This window comes from Homarus americanus, unplaced genomic scaffold, assembly GCF_018991925.1.
Source record: "Homarus americanus isolate GMGI-L3 unplaced genomic scaffold, GMGI_Hamer_2.0 scaffold2558, whole genome shotgun sequence".
Classification (NCBI taxonomy): Eukaryota; Metazoa; Arthropoda; class Malacostraca; order Decapoda; family Nephropidae; genus Homarus; species Homarus americanus.
In genome coordinates, this window is record NW_024745671.1 from 1,260,487 (window position 1) to 1,280,320 (window position 19,834).

At 42.1% G+C, this 19,834-nt stretch overlaps 1 protein-coding gene across 1 annotated transcript; it reads left to right on the forward strand.

Moving 5' to 3' along the window:
• Positions 1-13,527: 13,527 nt before the first annotated feature.
• On the forward strand, positions 13,528-17,168 carry LOC121878748 (inhibin beta chain-like). Its single transcript, XM_042385109.1, has 2 exons — positions 13,528-13,726; positions 14,859-17,168. The coding sequence occupies exons 1-2, from the start codon at positions 13,619-13,621 to the stop codon at positions 15,486-15,488; spliced, it is 738 nt and encodes a 245-aa protein (XP_042241043.1). The 5' UTR covers positions 13,528-13,618; the 3' UTR covers positions 15,489-17,168.
• The last annotated feature ends 2,666 nt before the right edge of the window (positions 17,169-19,834 follow it).

The window sequence follows — 19,834 nt, forward strand, 5'->3', positions numbered from 1 at the left end:
AATAGCCCCTCAACTAACACAAATAGAAAACGCCACATACAGACCCTAGAACATAAAGAAAACGCTCAAATGTAGCCACCCCCCTACAACCCCACCGGCACGTAAACAAGCGCCAAATTCAACCTAATAGACCCTGCGCCAGGACAAGGGCCAGGAGCGTTTATGAGTGTCAAGGAATAGTGAGCCGACTCAGCGCGGAGCATTTCGTGATGATGTCTTGGGGGGGGGCCGACGGTTGCCAAGTAGATCTTTAACGGGCAGGATTTAGCGGCCGGCGTTTTCCCCTCCTTCCCTCTGTCGGTGTGTCTGTCTGTCTGTTTGTCTGTTCGTCATAAATATTTGTGGGGGAATTGGATAAGGATAAATGGGGAGGGGAAGGGGAGTCGAGATTACTAGTACATTGAATAAGCTCTATCTATCTATCTATCTATCTATCTTTCTATATATTTATCTATCAATCTATCTATCTATCTATCTATCCATCTATCTATCTATTTCGTACACCTACCAGCGTCCTACACGATACAGTGAGGTGTAGTGTTAGTGGTGCGGGGAGTGTGGTGACTGAGGTACTGCAGCGTGGTGGTTGTGGTGGTTGCTTGGTGACCTACAGTGAACTGCGTGGTACGTTATTGTGCAGCATGGCTATATATGGTGTGGTGTAGTGTGGTAAACTATATCACACTGTAATTTGATAAAAGTATGACGTAATAATGCAGAGAGAGAGAGAGAGAGAGAGAGAGAGAGAGAGAGAGAGAGAGAGAGAGAATAGAGAGAGAATTTCTAACCCACAAATAAGAGAAAGATGAGAAATGAGGAGGGGGTGAGGAAGTTGGTGGGGGGTTTATTTAAGGAGACGAGTGGTGGTGGGAAGGAGGAGGAGGAGGAGGGGCGCCACTGTGTCTGGTAAGAGAGCCTATTGCTCCCTCGGCCCAGACCAACACGAAATGCCTTCAATCTAAGCAGCCAAAAGTCCTCTCTCCTCCTCCTTCGTCTTCTTCTCTTCCTCCTTCTTCTTATCTTCCTTCTCCTCCTTCTCTGCCTCCTTCTCCTCCTTCTTATCCCCCTACTTCTCTTCCTCCTCCTTCATCCTTTCCTACTCCTCCTCCTCCTCCTCTTCTCTTGGTATCTGCCGCCACCCAGCCGTTCTGAGGCCGTCCCTCCTAGATCATCCAGAGAACAAAATAACGGAGGTTTCTCTATCTCTATGGCACAAAAAATACACACACACACACACACACACACACACACACACACACACACACACACACACACACACACACACACACACACACACACACACACACACACACATATATATACAATCCCGTAGCTTCAAGTTTAGTGAGAGGAAGATCAGCATTTTTTTTAGAAGGGGGAGGAGGAGGAGGGGGGAGAGGAAGGGGGGAGGGGGGGGAGGGGGAGAGAGGCTGTATGGGGGGATCGATATGGTGTGCTGACGTAACACTAGGGCACACGACACAGTTCTTAAGGTAATATATAGGTCGTGATAAGGTCCATCGTCATTATCATCATCATCTTCATAATCATCAATATCATCACCATCATCATCATCATCATCATCATCATCATCATCATCATCATCAACTGCTTCTTCAGATGATTTATTAAGACGTTGATACCCTCTTCTGATTGGTCGAAGATTGAGCTAATCCTCTTCCGATTGGTCAAAGCATGAGCTAATCCTCTTCCGATTGGTCAAAGTATGAGCTAATCCTATTCTGAATGGTCAAAAGGGTTCTGTTGAGATATCTTCATGTATTTTGAAACGCTGGCTGAAGGATAAAATATATTCGTGTGAATGTGTGTTGCTCAGCTCTTTGAAGGGGTCGGGGAGGAGAGTGGTGAGTGGCATATTTACAACACAAGATAACTAATTAGCTATGTCACCAAATAGAAGGAGAGATACCGTGAACACACTTTGTATATATAGGTAAAGACGAGACCTTAAGAGAGTGAGGTATATGTTTGTATATATACTGTATATATGTTCACCAAGATGACTTTATTGGAGCTGATGTGTATTTTGGGAGTCACAAGGTCGAAGGAATACGTCATTATTTATAAAGAGACAGTCTAGTTGAGCTGGGTAGGGGGGGGGAGGCTGTTGTCATGTACATTCATTCATCTCCAGAGTGTAAGGCTCATGGTCACGGTGGAGACACAGAACTTGGACCATCATCCCATGAGTGTTGTCACAGTGCCAAGGAAGACCACATATATTGCATGCAATTTATGCAATGGTGCATATGTGATATTTTTTGAGTCTGGATTTTATGCAAAGTATTCCCCTTCCCCCCCACATTGTATATACAGTTCTTGTGCGCTGTTTTACATACGTAACTTTTTCTCTGTGTGCATTGTTACGAACAGTTCCTCTCCGGGTGCGATTGTTTGTCAAGATTTAAGATCGGGGCTTCGAAATGTCGCCAGCAGTGCTTTTTTGCTCTGAACTTAATATATTTCTAGGATTATGACTCTTGAAGTGCTACAGTGTAAAAAAAACGCATTTTCTCTTTTTGTCTCTATTCATTCTAGTCAGGAGGTGCGAGTCGAGTGAGGGTTGTGACGTGTGAGGCTTCTTGTGTTTACATGGGGGCCTTCCTCTACTCTTTATATATGTAAGTTAGGTAGTCGTGTACTCCGAGGCAATAAATTCATGACAAGAATGAATGGGCGATGGCGAGCCTGGCTTTATTTCACACCCAACTCCCTTACCTCCTCCCACACCTCACCCCTTCCTCCACCTCGCCCCCTCCACCAATTCACCTTTTCCCCACCTCAATCCCTCCCTCACCTCAACCCCTCCCCCATCTCAACCCATCCCCACCACGACTCCCACTTCACCCCCTTCATCCCCCCTGCTCGCCACCTTCGCCCACCTTCCCGCATTACAGTGCAGCAATAGATAGGGGAAGAGAGGTTTAGTTGATACCCAGGGGTGAGCCAAGCAATGTTTTCGTGGAGGCGTGAAGCGGTCATGTTGTCGAGCTGAACGTGCGGGCGAGGAGCGGTCACGTTGTCGAGCTGGACGTGCGGGCGAGGAGCGGTCATGTTGTCGAGCTGGACGTGCGGACGTGCGGGCGTGTGGGCGGGACAAGTAGGCTACACAATGCCCCCATGATTCATCATCACATCAGCTCATGCATCAGAGTAGCTGCTGTCTGATGCTCTCTCTCTCTCTCTCTCTCTCTCTCTCTAGCCATTCATCTTCCCGGTTCCTCACACTCATGGTCTAGACCCATCAGACCATCCGACTGGCGCTAAACTACCAATACAAGTCCTGGAAGTTAAAAGACCAAATATTAACCTCGTGTTTTAACCTAACTATACGACACTCAGGACTTCCAGGGAGGAGGGAGGCTGTTCATGGCTATTCTCTCCCCTTAAGAACTGAATCCCTTATGACTTAAAACGATCAAGTCAACGGTGTATTCTTTAGATCCATTAAAAGTTGTATTACTCTATGTAAGTAAATTATATACTAGTGACCGGTGCTCAATAAACCCTGGCAGTTGGAGCACCTAAAACTAAACCCTAGTGAACGGTGCTTAATAAACCCTGGCAGTTAAAACACTTAAGAGCAGAAAATCATTAAATCCTCTCCTACATCATCCTATCAGACAAACGCCTCCTAGATAAAAAATGAGACAAAATAATTAACATTGTAAAAAGGAAGGCTATCATTCATCGTGTTCTATTTCAGCCGGGATAGAATAGTTTACCCTCTAACGTTTACTGGAAAATATCGTTTTTTTTGTTAACCACAATGGTAAACTTTGTTATTCCTACGATTACCTTACCAGCTGCCAAAATAATCTATGTATTTATCTATCTATCTATCTATCTATCTATCTATCTATCTATCTATCTGTACATCAAATAGAAATCCAAATCATTCCATCCACCCATCCAACCATCCACCCAACTACCCACCCACCCACACATCCCAATTTGCATTTTAAAGGTGAGAAAAATGATCCCTAATCCCTCGACAATGACGCACGACCCATCAGTGTGTGTGTGGGTGGGTGAGTGTGTGTGTGGGGGGGGGGGGTGCATAATGATTCTTAGTTTAATATCCCCCAACACCTGCATCAAGGTAATTAATTAATCAGCCATGTGTATGTCACATTGAAACGCCCACACGAGACCATTTATTCTCTTCGTTTTCCTCATTTTTTTTATATATTGTTGTCCCCTTAAAATAATAATAATAATAATAATAATAACAATAATAATAATAATAATAATAATAATAATAATAATAATAATAATAATAATAATAATAATAATAATAATAATAATAATAATAATAATAATAATAATAATAATAATAATAATAATAATAATAATAATAAATAATAATAATAATAATAATAATAATAATAATAATAATAATAATAATAATAATAATAATAATAATAATAATAATAATAATAATAATAATAATAATAATAATAATAATGATAATAATAATAATAATAATAATAATAATAATAATAATAACAATAATAATAATAATAATAATAATAATAATAATAATAATAATAATAATAATAATAATAATAATAATAATAATAATAATAATAATAATAATAATAATAATAATAATAATAATAATAATAATAATAATAATAATAATAATAATAATAATAATGATAATAATAATAATAATATGAAGAAGAATATAAGAAGATAAGGAGAAGATAAGAAGAAAATAATTGGAAAAAGAGGAAAGAAGATAAGGATGAGGAGGAGAAGAAGTTGAAGATAAGGAGGAGGGGGAGGAGGAAAAGATAAGAAAAAGAATTTAAGGAGGAGGAAAAGAAGGCGATGAGGAAGAGGAGAACAAAAGGATAATAAGACAATAAGGAGGAGAATAATAATAAGATAAGGAAAGAAGGAGGGGGCTTAGTTGGCGACTATAGGAGCCAGAGGAACGACTGGAGGGAGGGGGAGAGGAGCCGGACAGCAGTGGTTGGTGCCAGCTCACGGCCATATGCGGCACGTCGATACCAAACTCATGGTAGTAGAAGTAGTAGTAGTAGTAGTTGTAGTAGTAGTAGGAAGGGGATCCCACAGCAAATATGTTGAAGGAAATCTGCCGTGATGTCATGGTAGAACCGACCCTCCTTCCATTGGACGGTGAGATCTTCCAACATAGGACTTCAAACACATCCAACGAAGCCCGTGTTGACGTCAGTGCTCGAGGATTCTGGCCGCGGGGACAGCGAGCCTTCTTCGACATCAGGATTTTTGATCCCATGGCCGCATGTCACCGTAACTTAGCTCTCGATGCTGCATACAGGAGGAACGAGAACGACAAGAGAAGGGCATACGGGGAAAGAATTCAGAACGTTGATCAAGGCAGCTTCACTCCTCTAGTGTTCACAACCTCTGGTGGGATGGGACCAACTGCAAGATGCTTCTACGCCAGACTCGCGGAGGTGATATCCTAACAGAAGCAGCAGCCCAGAAGTTATGTTACAGCCTGGATGAGATGTCGACTGTCCTTCTCTCTCCTTCGGTCGGCTTTGCTCTGCCTCAGGGGAATAGAGCTTCGGCCCCAATGCCGACAACACCTGCAGATATTGACTATGAGGCTACAGTCACTGAATGCCGCATAGATCTGCGGCTCAACTAATTCAACACAGATAGGATAGCTACTTATGGATTAGGATATTTAATATTAAGGTAATAAAATGGCAGCGAAGGTGTGACTATTGGGGGAGGCTGGAGGCCACGTTTTCAAGTCGTAGTAATAGTAGTAGTAGTAGTAGTAACAGTAGTGACAGTGGTAATGGTAGTGGGTAGCTTGTAGTTGTGATGGCGATTGTTGTTGTGGCAGTACTGTTGGTGGTTAAAGAAGTGGCGGTGGTAATGGTGGTGATAGTTAGGGGTTGTGGTGGTGGGAGTGGTGTTGGTAGTGGTGGTGGTGTTGGTGGTGGTAGTCAGCAGCGCCCGGCTAACACAGTGACACAGTTTAAGTGAGGCCCATCTGTGTGTGTGTGTGTGTGTGTGTGTCGCCCCTCACCACTGCCGCAACCCAAGCGCTGGCACCACAGATGAGCGCTAGCACCACGGACGAACGTTATGGCCACGAGCGGAATTTAGCACTACGAGCGAACATTATTTCTACGGACGAGGTTTGGCACCAGTATTAAACTCTAGGACACTACGGACAAGGTTATGAATTGTATACGAATAGTAGCGTGTGCCCTTACCTAACTCATGTCCGTGGCGCAAACACACACACACACACACAATCGTATTCAGCCCATACGACCACGTACTGATCCCTATATGAACAACACAATCCCAACCATTGTCAAATCTCACTGTTGTACTGAATTTCCTCATTCAATGACCCTTGTTCTTGTGTATTAGACTATACTGTATATGTACCATTTATGCCATTTATATATTATTTTTATTATTATTATTATTATTATTATTATTATTATTATTATTATTATTATTATTATTATTATTATTATTATTATTATTATTGTTATTATTATTATTATTATTATTATTATTATTATTATTATTATTATTATTATTATTATTAATGTACAGCAGGAACACCACACGCACACACACACACACACACACACACACACACACACACACACACACACACACACACACACACACACACACACACACACACACACACACACCGAGGGGTCAAGACATACCTGGCGCTCTCAGGAGCAGCAGGTCAACTATTAAGTTAGGCTGCAACCCCCCCTGAACCCCTCCTCCCCACCGGAATATCAACAAGTTCTCGCCAGAAGTTACAATTTCATTTAGGAAAGGAACGGAACCAGTGTTAAACAGAGGTGAACAGTGGTGAACAGTGCTTAAGTCAGTGAGAAGAACTCAACAGTAACAGTCGTATCCAAGTTAACCTTCACACAGTGAGGTCCCAGGTGCCCAGTGATAACGGCCCGTGAGATCCAACAACAACCAGCGATGTGTTAATCCGTCTACGATAGGAAGGCCTAAGACCAAACCTCACTCATATAACACCATCTGTGAGGGAATTACTACACCACGTCAAGTCCCTCATAACACCATCTGTGAGGGACTTACTACACCACGCCAAGTCCCTCATCACACCATCTGTGAGGGAATTACTACACCACGTGAGGTCCCTCATAACACCATCTGTGAGGGAATTACTACACCACGTGAGGTCCCTCATAACACCATCTGTGAGGGAATTACTACACCGCCAAGTCCCCATAACACCATCTGTGGGAATTACTACACCAGTGGTGATTAACACCACGTCAGGCATCTGTGAGGGACATGCCCTCATAACCATCTGTGAGGGAATTACTACACCACGTCAGGTCCCTCATAACACCATCTGTGAGGGAATTACTACACCACGTGATGCCCCTCATAACACCATCTGTGAGGGAATTACTACACCACGTGATGCCCCTCATAACACCATCAGTGAGGTAATTACTACACCACCCCATAACACATCTGTGAGGGAATTACTACACCACGTGATGCCCCTCATAACACCATCTGTGAGGGAATTACTACACCACGTCAAGTCCCTCATAACACCATCTGTGAGGGAATTACTACACCACGTCATGCCCTCATAACACCATCTGTGAGGGAATTACTACACCACGTCAGGTCCTCATAACACCATCTAGGAGGTTACCACTACGAGTTTGCTGTTCAACACCTACATTAATCTGTATGTTCACTGTATGTTCCTTTACCTTTCTCTAATGAAGGCTTTTGTTAAACCACCAATGTATGTAATAAGTCATTTATGTCCAATATATATTATCAGCCTTCGGGCTGCAAACTTTTCAAATAAACCATTTAATTATTATTATTATTTGTTATTACACACACACACACACACACACACACACACACGAGTAATTGAAACGTGGTGATACATGTCCGTAGAGTTATGTAGTCTTCCTGCAACATACAGTAATCTTGACTTGTTATCGAAATTACTGTAACAACATGTTAAAAAAAATGTAATCGGTTGATGGATTGGCAATCAACGCTAAAATTACCAATCATTAAGGTTCAGGTTAGGTTAGGTTAGGTTAGGTTAGGTCACTATATACTGTAGTACCTTACTGCCCGCACCAACAAGCGTTACATAAGCCCTGGGCGACTGACTCTCATGGCCGTACAAGCACCACAGACGCATCATCATTCATGTCGGTGATTTATGGCGTATGATTAATGGCTCGGTGCGCCACTGTAACAATAAGGTACCGTAGATGGTTGTTGGGAGGAGACGACCACCAGTGAAGCGGAATCTGGCTGGGTCGTTAGGGGGAAGAACCGCTACTCTCTCCTCTCTATATGATATCCTTAGTCCACCATCTTGGAGCTGTAAGTAGTGTTGTGAAAATACGATACCAGCCGACTGACAGGACATAATCTCACCGAATCGTCAGGAGTAATCGTATGTGGCGTAAGAAGGTAGCGTCGACGTTTCCTGTGTATCGTGGCGAGGATCAACGATGTCTGCCCAAGGTTGGAAGTCTTAAAGTGTCCGTCATCACTCCCGTTGTAATAAATTATCGTAGATGCTTCTTGGTCTAGCATTATGTTATGGGGGGAGGGGGGGAGGCAAGATATCGTCTACGATGTCTGGCCCACCGCTAAGATAACGTCCCACAAGAGAGAAAGGGCAATCGTATCTTCTAGCAGTCGTTTTTTGTTCCCATAATTCAAGGGGGATAAGAACTGGTGGGTCAATGGTGAGTTAATTACAGTGAACTGTTAATTAGTGTTCTTCTTGATGTTAAATTGTGGTAGATGTTTGGGTTGAATTAATGGTTGTGTAGTTGTTTGATGTTGACTATTTGATGTACGACGATGTGCGAAGGATCTAAGGGATCGTACGAGATGGAGAGCAATTATATAAAAGGAGAAGGAAAAAGTTGATGAAAATTATCATAGAGATGAATTATTATAAACAAACATAATCTCTCTCTCTCTCTCTCTCTCTCTCTCTCTCTCTCTCTCTCTCTCTCTCTCTCTCTCTCTCACACACACACACACACACACACACACACAAACAGTCACTTATTAGAAACTTCTCTTCATCAGTTTAATATTTACTCAGAACATCCAAGGAATACTTAGTGAAATATGTACGTAAAAAGTTAGCTAGAAATTCCTCTCGTGAACAACTTAAAGTGTTGCCAGATAATTTAAGCATCATAGAAGCAATAAACAGTAACTCTTAGATATCAGGTATGGGGAAGGTAATTAGACATTCATCAACAGTTAATTACTTATAAATAATCTTAATTACTAATATATATATATATATATATATATATATATATATATATATATATATATATATATATATATATATACATCAACTGGATAGGCCGGGTCATGATGCCAGGCCTACGTCAGGTATAGTCAACTGTACAATAATTTAAAGGAGTAAATGATACAAAACAGGACTGTGGTGGTCCTGTATAATGGTGCTCATAAAGTAGGTAAGTAAGAGTCTCGGACCTGGTGCTGTCACTAACAAAGGCCACTGGTAGGAGCAGCACCTACTGGAAGTCACATAATGGAGTACACACGTATCACCCAAGTCTTAAAGTAACACGTACTGTAAGGCTGAGAAGGTAACTTAGATGATGGAGGTAAAATACACAAAGATCACTTAGCCATTATGTAGTGAATACGAGGCAGAGACTTGTGGTGGTGGAGTCTGAGGAGCTGTACAGACAGGCTGTTGGCGGAGCGAGTAGAGAGTAACTCTGAGAGAGTGGGTGAGTGCTGGAGAAGTTGATGTTATGATGTTATGATTGCGCCTCAACAACTAGGGTCTTTAAGCGCTTAACAAGGTTAATAATTACACTATTTTATCAACAATTAAAAATTCTGAGATAAAACTCTCTTGTATAACTCGAGAAACAGGTGGACGGGGACTTGTATGGCTGTATGGGCCACATCGTGGGAAAGTCGCGGGATTGTGACCGTACATTTTGGAAACACGATTTTGACTGGCTGATAGGTGATGCCTTCTCTTTCTTGAGTCGGTGATGCAAGAGGGAGAAGGAGGAGACCGCTAGAGTGACTGGCGCCCATATGTCGGCAATGGTTTTCCCACAAACATGTGAAGGCGAGACGTCACACACACACACACACAAGATGTCAGAGTTACTTTCTTCTACAAACAAATGTTTCCCACAAGATGTACTGAACACCAGAGACTAAGACAACATGCCTTACTTTACGGCCACACCATCACACAGTCAGACAAAACAACACACAACCCAATAACTACTACAAAAAAAAGTGAGAGAAATAATGAGCATAATAATAGCCATCGGGATCATTATATTCGTCCTGAAAACGAGATCCATTAAAGTTTTTGTGAGAATCTAGATGGAGTACTCCAAGGGGAGGGGGGAGCCTCGTCGCCCTGTCTCTCAAGGGGACTCGGGCAGGACGAAGACGATGGGGAATACTGAGTGGTCCACTGGCCTTGTAGACGACGGTGTGGGTAAAGCCTTCGATGGAGACACGCCTGTGATCATAAAGTAAGGATCAGGAACTATTGTAAGGACACAGAAAAAGTTGGGATCTTCTTTAGTCAGAAAACCAGGGGAACTTCTTTAAAGAGATAAGAGAAAGCTGGAGAACTTCTTTAAAGACATAAGAGAAAGCTGGGGAACTTCTTTAAAGACAAAAGAGAAAGCTGGAGAACGTCTTTAAAGACAAAAGAGAAAGCTGGAGAACGTCTTTAAAGACATAAGAGAAAGCTGGGGAACCTCTTTAAAGACATAAGAGAAAGCTGGAGAACTTCTTTAAAGACATAAGAGAAAGCTGGAAAACTTCTTTAAAGACATGAAAGAAAGCTGGGGAACTTCTTTAAGGACATAAGAGAAAGCTGGGGAACTTCTATAAGAACACGTAGAAAGTCGGGGAACATCTTTCAGGACCCAGACAGAGGTATGGAAATCCAAAAGAAGAAAAAAAAAACGAATAATAAATCTGGCATAGAAATCGACACTGATGTAAAGAAGGTGGTAGGATTGTGGATTAGCCTCCCTTAACACGATAGAAAAACAACTGAGGGTGAGGTGGCGTAATCATCACGACCCTTACACCAATGAGTTAATCCAACACGGCATGAATGACACACTGAGGGATAATATGTAGCCAAGAACATGAGGCCTACAAGGGAGACGGTGGGAGTCGTAAGTCTGGAGGGATATGTGGGAAGACGAGGAGGCAGACGTAGACATACTATTATGGTCAGACGTGGAGGGGAGGGACCTTGAGGGGAGGGACACCGTGATGGCGCCCTCCCAGTGGTCATGAAGAGGACGTTCCTCTTGGAGCTGAGGGTCGCTCCTAACTGATGGTTTGGAAAAGGTAATTGAAAAGTAGTCGAAAAAAAATACTTATGGTTCGGAAGGAGAGACAAATATATATAAAAGGAAAGAGAAACTTGGTGGTCAGATGGAGCCAAAAAGGATCTCCGAACACTGTTAGTTACTAGGGGTCACAGTGTCGATAAAGTTAAAACAGGTTCAAGATGCAGAGAATGATTGTTTAAAAAACTCTATGTAACGATATAATATGAGGTGACGAGAGAGAGAGAGAGAGAGAGTAAAGTATCAAAGCACAGAAATACTTTGGGAAGATAAATCCATTTTCAAGAATCTTACGACGCCACCATCATGATCAGGCGATAACCAACAATAAACTAGTCTGTGATTCCCAAAGGCTATTTATATTTTCACACGAGAAGAAAAAAAGTGGCCTTTAATTTTCAGTACAGTGGGACAATACGCTACACTGTCAAAAGAATCTTACTGAGCTTCTCTGCGGTCACTGGGTCTCTAATTTATGTGTAAGTAATCTACAGTTCTTACACTTAAACTAAATAATTGATAATATTATTTGACTACCAGGGATTATACCACTACTAGATACACAGAGCGGGAAGTATATATAACAGACCTCTCCTAGTTGACTTGAGTCTTTGTGAGGATTTGCTCGACTACTTCTCCGGGTCCCTGGGTACAGTGGAATCTATATATAGACTAGCTATACTTTACTGTCAGCACCTGACACGTATCCTCTCTCAAATGTCATCAACATTAGAGGGAACTCGCTCTTATGTCACATCTATCCTCACACCTATACCTTGAAGGTGGTAGAGACTGTCTCTTATCTCCTCCTCTTCTCCCTCCTCCTCTTCTTCCACCACCACCACCACTACCATCTACCTCCTCCGCCACCACCACTACCACCACCCTCTGCAGTACCTGATCCCCACCCACCCACACACTGTCGCCTGAGCTAGGAGGAGAATCACTCGTCGTCAGAAGGCGGACGTGGCGTTATCCCTATAGACAGATTTATGAGGTGATAACAATATAGCTGTATCAGAATGTTGCCAGGTAGCCAAGTGAGGGAGGTGGTGGTGTAAGTGTGTGTGTGTGTGTCTCCCTCCCTCCCTCCCTCCCTCCCTCCCTCTCTCCCTCTCTCCCTCCTTTCCTCCTTCCCTCACTCACCAAACAGCTTCAACACTACACCCTTAAGGTCGTAACTTTCCCTACACTTCCTTAAGACCAAGTGAATTAATATTAGGCAAAAAGGAGGAAATATATTGATGCTCTCCGATGGGTGTATGGGTAGCAACACGCCTCCATTGACGTCATCAGTCTCAATGTTATACTCCAGTTCTTTAATGTATATTGTTTATATTCAGATTGTTTTCATGTTGGGATTTCTTTCTCTCTCTGTATATATATACAATTATGTTTACTTTTTAAGTTAGTCATTTAAATTTGTGTGTGTCGTCCTTAATAATAATTAGCGACGTCATGTGAGGTGTGCAATATTATAGCACTTCACAAAAACACGATCATTTCATACACCCATTGTCATTAAGTAACACCTTCATCAACCCAAAGTAAGAATGTCAGTCTTACTAAAACTGGTAACGTCACCTTGAATTACGATATTAATAAAATTACATGTGAAATACTCTAGTTTTGTTATGAGTATAATGTTTCTTTATCATTCTACATATGTCTAAGAGTTTCGCTAAAGGCAAACTCTCCACAAAATTAATAAACAAATTCGATATATAAACATTCCCCACAAAAAACAAAATATTATCTTAAGTGCTATCATAGAAAACGGTACTAACTTGATAAATTGCAAACACTAACTCAAAAAATATATAGTACCTTGTAACAGCTTTGCATCCTACGGTACTTCACATACTCTCATCACGGCACACAAACGACTACCCAGTACTAAACCTTTTAAGTAATTTCCAGACAGGTATGATCTTTGACAATTGGCAATGACAGGTAAAAATATTGATATATTCCCCCTGTGCATGCATATTAAAGTGAAACTAATATTTTTGTTCGGTTACTTATTATCAACTAACTCTTTCCATGTGTATCCTCTTACCATCTACAACATTTAGTAACACACCTTTGCTTCGGCAGGTCCGCAAGTGAACAACCACACGTTACTGGAGTTTACCCAGAGCGATGCGGACGTCGGGTCGCTGCGGGTGACGGAGGCCATGTTGTGGGTGTACGTGAGGCGACCACCAGGAGCCCGCCACCACGACCCCCCACGACCCAGGACCACACTCTGGGTCTTTAGGGTCCCACCTGAGGACACGCGCAAGGTGAGACCCATTCCTCTTGTACGAGGCCCTGTGTCTGTATAATAACATTAATAATATTAATAATAATAATAATAATAATTGCATATTTCCAAAATTTACATAGTATATTTACCCTTGGGTCTCTGAATAGAACATAAGACAACACGTATCTAATTCAATAAATATTAGTACACCTGTATGTGACCGTGAGCCACATTTAGATGGTGTGCATCAACTCTGCTCTCAGCAACGACTGAGATCTCTTAATTTGGTAAACAACTCTTTAGATCCCATTTTCTTATACATCTCGTACCTTAAAGAGTTAGTTTTATTCCCCCTCTCAGAAAAAAGTGTACTGTATGTTTCTGTTCTATGTTAAGAGTTAGTGGTGCACCCTAGTACAACAACGAGTAAATTTTCCTCTCAAGGAATGATATATTATCGCGCTCAAAGAGAAAGTAGGTGCCAATGGGACAGTGTGGGTACGGGGCACTCACTACTATGCTTATAGTACACAATAAAGCCGACACTACAATTAAATTAGTTCACTTCAGCTGTAAATTTAAGTACCCATTCACAGCTGGGTGGATTTGAGGAGACAGGAGGCGAGTGTTGTATCCCCTCGGTCACCTGACTATGTGTTCTGGTGATGCAGATATTATAGACCTAACAGTAAATCGGTAATTAATCATCACTGTGACGGTTGTTTATGGGTTAACAAGGTTATGTGTTAATTTTTCTTTCGTAACATAACGATTCAGTAAGCCTGTGTAGCCTTTGTTATTAAGACTTTCGGGATATAGACAAGCAGAAGTCGTAAGAATTTAAGTGACCTTAAATTCACGTAAGGTAGACATGAACCTGGATGCATCACAGAGGGTTACCTGAGACCAACCGACACGTAAACTGGAGTTGCTGAGTAAAATCAAAATATTGTCTTCCAATATGTTGATGATATTAGTCGTCCAGGTAGATACGACCAACATATTTTGCACCCTGACCAGGTGAACGATAGTATGGGGGTGAGTAGTAAAGTGGGTGGTATGATATGCTCATTAATTCATTGATTCCAGTAAGTAAGAATGACTATGGTGCGGCCTCTCGCAGCATCACTTGACAATCATGAATGTTACAGTGTCTTGTGTTGTTACAGAGTCCGTCGGCGGAGATGGTGGCGTCGTTGCCCGTGGCCAGCTCGCGGGTTGGGTGGTGTCGCATGGACGTGACGTCGGCGGTGCAGCGGTGGTTTGCGCGACCTGGCGAACGACTGCGACTCCTTGTGGACTGTAGCAGTTGCAACGGGGAGCTGGAGGCGGCTCTCTTCACCCCACTCAAGCACAAGGGTGCGCACAAGCCGGGGTCACGGCGCACGGAGGCCTCCCACAGGCCCTTCCTGGTGGTGCATACGGCGCCTACGCCCTCCCGTCGCCTCTCTCGCCGTGCCCTCCAGTGTGATAAAGACACCAAAATGTGCTGCAAGCAGAACCTTCATATCTCCTTCAAAGAACTGGGCTGGGACGACTGGATCATAGCGCCCAGTGGTTACAATGCCAACTACTGCAAAGGCTCGTGTGCCAGTGTCTTCCGCACGCCCGACTCCTTCACCCATTTTTATTCTCACGTGCTGGAGGAGATGAGCCGGCACCGGCCCCCAGGCGCCCTGACACAGTGCTGTGCGCCCACCAAGCTCTCACCTATGTCCCTCATCTATCTGGACGAGATCTCCAACATCATCAAGCGCGACGTGCCCCGCATGGTGGTGGAGGAGTGCGGGTGTGCGTAACCAGAGGCCCGCGGGAAGACCTGCCCCAGCCCGGGGAGTGTGATGGTTGACTGTGATGGCGCGCCCGACGCAGCCTCGCCGGGCGCCACGCGTTCCTCCAAGGGACGAACTTCGGATATAGTCTGATCTGTGATCATAACTTTAAGCAAAGTTGTCGTTGTGTTGTTATTTGTTGTTCTTCTTGTACAGACTTGTAAAGTGTGCGGCCCACAGTGGTCGTTGTAGTCCGCTAGCCAAGCCTGGCCGCCGCCGCCCAGCACTGCGCCGTGTCACGGGGCCACCAACAGGCAGCCAGCAGGGGCAGGCGCCGCCCACACCCACACTGCTCTGCCCTCCACATCATTGCTGCCCCGCCCACTGTCGCCAAGTGGTGGTGTCCTGCCCACTGTGTTATGTGTCTGCTCACTGCCGCCCACATGTGCCGCCCGTCACCCACTGACGCCCTACTACCCGCCCGCTGCTCATGCATCCGCCCACTGTGTGTCCGCCCACCAGCCTGTGTTCACACGTCCGCCCACCGCCCTGTGTCCGCCCATCTTACTATACTCGCGCTGTGTACGCATCGTAAAGTCTTCATGTGTTGGACCCTGAGTGCCGCCCACAGACCTGTGGGCCTCACAGCCACCACATCCAGGAAGACTCATCACGCCCACACCCAGCCCAAGATCACGCCCACGCTGGGGGTCGCTGCCCAGCCTTACCACCTCCGCCTCTGCCCGGCCTAGGACCACCTGACCACAACCTTGCTATGACTACCCCGGCCATACCCAGCTCGGACCCCTAGGTCATAGCCTGGCTAGGACCATCACTGGTTATGACTACCGAGCCACAGCCTGGCCATGACCTAGGTAGACCCAGGTGACCAAAGCCTCGCTAGGACCAGCCAGCCAACGGCAACAGCCTCGCTAGAACCACCCCGGCCACAGCCTCGTCACAGCCAGTGATACAAAGCGTCAGAAACATTAGCGCCTGAGTGTGAGACATTGGCGAGGCAGGAGGACGCTGCGGCCCTCCTTGCCTGGCCGCACCTACCGCCGGAGGGGCCACAACCTGACGCAGGCGCCAGGCCTCAGGCGGAGGAAAGAGTTAGGTGTGCCTGAAAAGTGTTTTGCCTATGTGTGATAATAACTGCTAGAATATATATAAGAAAATAAACGATAGGTGTAACCTAATGAAGTGTGCTCATTCTGGTGTAGATGAGGTGCACAACACAATGAGTGCCGTCGATGGTGCTATCTTTGTACCATATGAGAGACACGACATTCCTTATCTCGCCGCAGTTGTTATGCGAGCAAAATATTTCTTAATAAGTTAGAGCGTTTAAAACTAAAATGTCTTTCAAGAGACACTACCGGAGGGAATTTTTCTTCCTAAACCAAATGCCATCAAATGTCCACGAAGTGTAGTGATATAGAGGCGGGTTGCTACCAGGGAAGACACAACCAGAGGTACCTGTCCCATCTGAAGTCGACGTGTGGAGCGAGAGCCAAGGTGCGAGTGTAAGCTTGGGAGAAGTGTGCAGCCCGTCCTTCCTTCCCTCCCACTAGAGACATGTATTTGGTTAGATAACCTGGACCTGGGCCACCACCAGGTACACACGACAGAGCACTCACCTGAGCACGAGTCTTCTCTCGTTAGTTTCTAAACATGTGTAGACCAGTAATAAATCATCACGCAGCTGGGATACTATAAACTATTTTACGATACAAGATTCTAGCCATTCTCTTGTTAGGAAAAACTTACCAGTTAAATTAACACAAATCGTAGCCAGCCCTGAAGGTCTAAGCTGAGGAGAGACGCCTTCATACAAATAATTTCAACTATTTGTTTTTCTGAAACAGACGATGACAAAGTACACGTCGTAACCTCTGCTACAGCAGAAGAGGTTATGCGTTGTTGTCCTTCTCGCTATACTGTGGCTGAGAAGTGTTTGTAAGTTCCTTTCTGGTTGAACACCAAGTGCGTTTATGTAGACTAGTATTGACTTTGTCTCGCCCTACAGTGACTTCTTCGGTAGCGAGGAGGACCGTGTAGGTCCACCACCACAGTATCAACTAACTCGTCACCAAGACATCTGGCCGAAGGACTGCTTATATGTAATTCTTCTTTTTTTTAATAAATAAAAAGGAAAATTTTATATAATTCATATGGGTAACTTATGTAGAACAATCACAAATCATCTTGTGACAATTCCATATCAAGATTTGTGAGTTAGTTTGAGGTGAACTTGTGTGTGTCAGTCTGGGGAATCAAGTCTTGGATGAGACTGATGAAGTTAATGTTTCATGAGCAAGATTTTGTACTTGCAGGCATTTAAATACGATCATAATGTAATATTTTATACCTCTTTGGTAGTGTGTGAGCGAGGTAGGTACTGTACTGTGTACTGAATGTGTGCTTGGTGGTGCTGGGCCCCGGGGTCAGGCTCAGGTGGGGCCCTCTGGTGTACCTTCTTGTGTTAACACATAAAAATATAATTAGTGTGCACTGGCAGAGGATGATCTAATGATCTAGAGGCTAACATACCTTTATGATTATGGTTTCACTCATGATAATGATATATATATATATATATATATATATATATATATATATATATATATATGCTGATAACCACAAGGAAAGAAGAAAACACGAAGTTCCCAAGCGCTTTCGTGTAATTCACATCTTCAGGGGTGAGTACAGATTAGTACAGCTAGTCTGTACTCACCCCTGAAGATGTGAATTACACGAAAGCGCTTGGGAACTTCTTGTTTTCTTCTTTCCTTGTGGTTATCAGCATATACCTAGATCACGCGCACCTACAGTGATTTACTTGCATATATATATATATATATATATATATATATATATATATATATATATATATATATATATATATATATATATATATATATATATATATGTATATATATATATATACACATATATATAATGTATATAATATATAATATATATATATATATATATATATATATATATATATATATATATATATATATATATATATATACATATATATAATATATATAATATATAATATATATATATATATATATATATATATATATATATATATATATATATATATATATATATATATATTCGTGAAGTCATGGAAATCATCATACATTCGGATATCGTTTTCGCCATCTACTGTAAATGTTATATGTGATAGCAATTTTTTTATGGTTACTTATTAGGGAGTTCAGTCCATTTCGAAAGCTGAATATTTTATTTTAGTAAAGAAGTAAAAAAACAAATATTTTCATAATCATTCCAAAACTTTTTGTATCATTTTATTTCTTTCCTTGGATAATTACTTCGACGCCTAATTCTTATACTGTATTGCATAGTCACTGAGTATTGTCACCTCCGTAAACACTACCACATACTTTTATACTGAATACGGCGCCCATTTTTTATTCACTTATCTTATTGTCTATAATACGTCAGCAATATATAATTTGTGTTTTCATTACAAAATAATATGTTTTTCCTCTCCATGACAAAAGAAAATTGAATAGAATCTCATTTGACTCTCCCTCTCTACCGAGTTTATATTACATCGAATATCAGCTCTTTATACTTACACACACACACACATGTGCATATATATATATATATATATATATATATATATATATATATATATATATATATATATATATATATATATATATATATATATATATATACAGCTCCCTACACACAGACCCTCACTAGAATGTTTCATTTTCTAACAAGAGTCTTGACATTGCCCACCCCTCCAACAACTACACCTTGAAATAGCTTCTTACCTGTTCAACTACGTCGCCTCTTAAGCTGATTTGTTTTTAATTCTTGGTGGAGGATGAGTCACCACTCTTAGATATTATATTTCCCTCATTTAGGGTAATTTCAGTGCATCCGTGAAGCTGAAAGCCTCATTCAGAATTTCTTTAAACAATACGAATTGTATATACAGTATGTGTGGCACCTTTGTTTAAACTTCATCAAATCTTTTTTTTAATATATATATATATATATATATATATATATATATATATATATATATATATATATATATATATATATATATATATATATATATATATATATATATATATATATATATAGGCAACGAACTTTTTTGTTTGTTTTCTTCAAAACATTTTTCTGAGAAGAAAAATCCCTAATGGCCTTAGAAAGCCTAAGACTAGCAAACTTTGCTTTTGTATAAATGAAGTGCTGCCGTTAACTATCATTTCAGCTTTAAGCTACATTAACACGTCATGAAAACTTTAGTACGCAAAAGTTACCTAATTTTATCTTTTCCACGCTGCTGGAAGGACAAAATATGACAA

Coding starts and splice junctions, on each gene's coding strand:
- LOC121878748 (XM_042385109.1), top strand. CDS start 13,619: ATGTTGTGGGTGTACGTGAGGCGACCACCAGGAGCCCGCCACCACGAC. Junction 13,727..14,858: donor CACCTGAGGACACGCGCAAG/GTGAGACCCATT, acceptor GTGTTGTTACAG/AGTCCGTCGGCGGAGATGGT.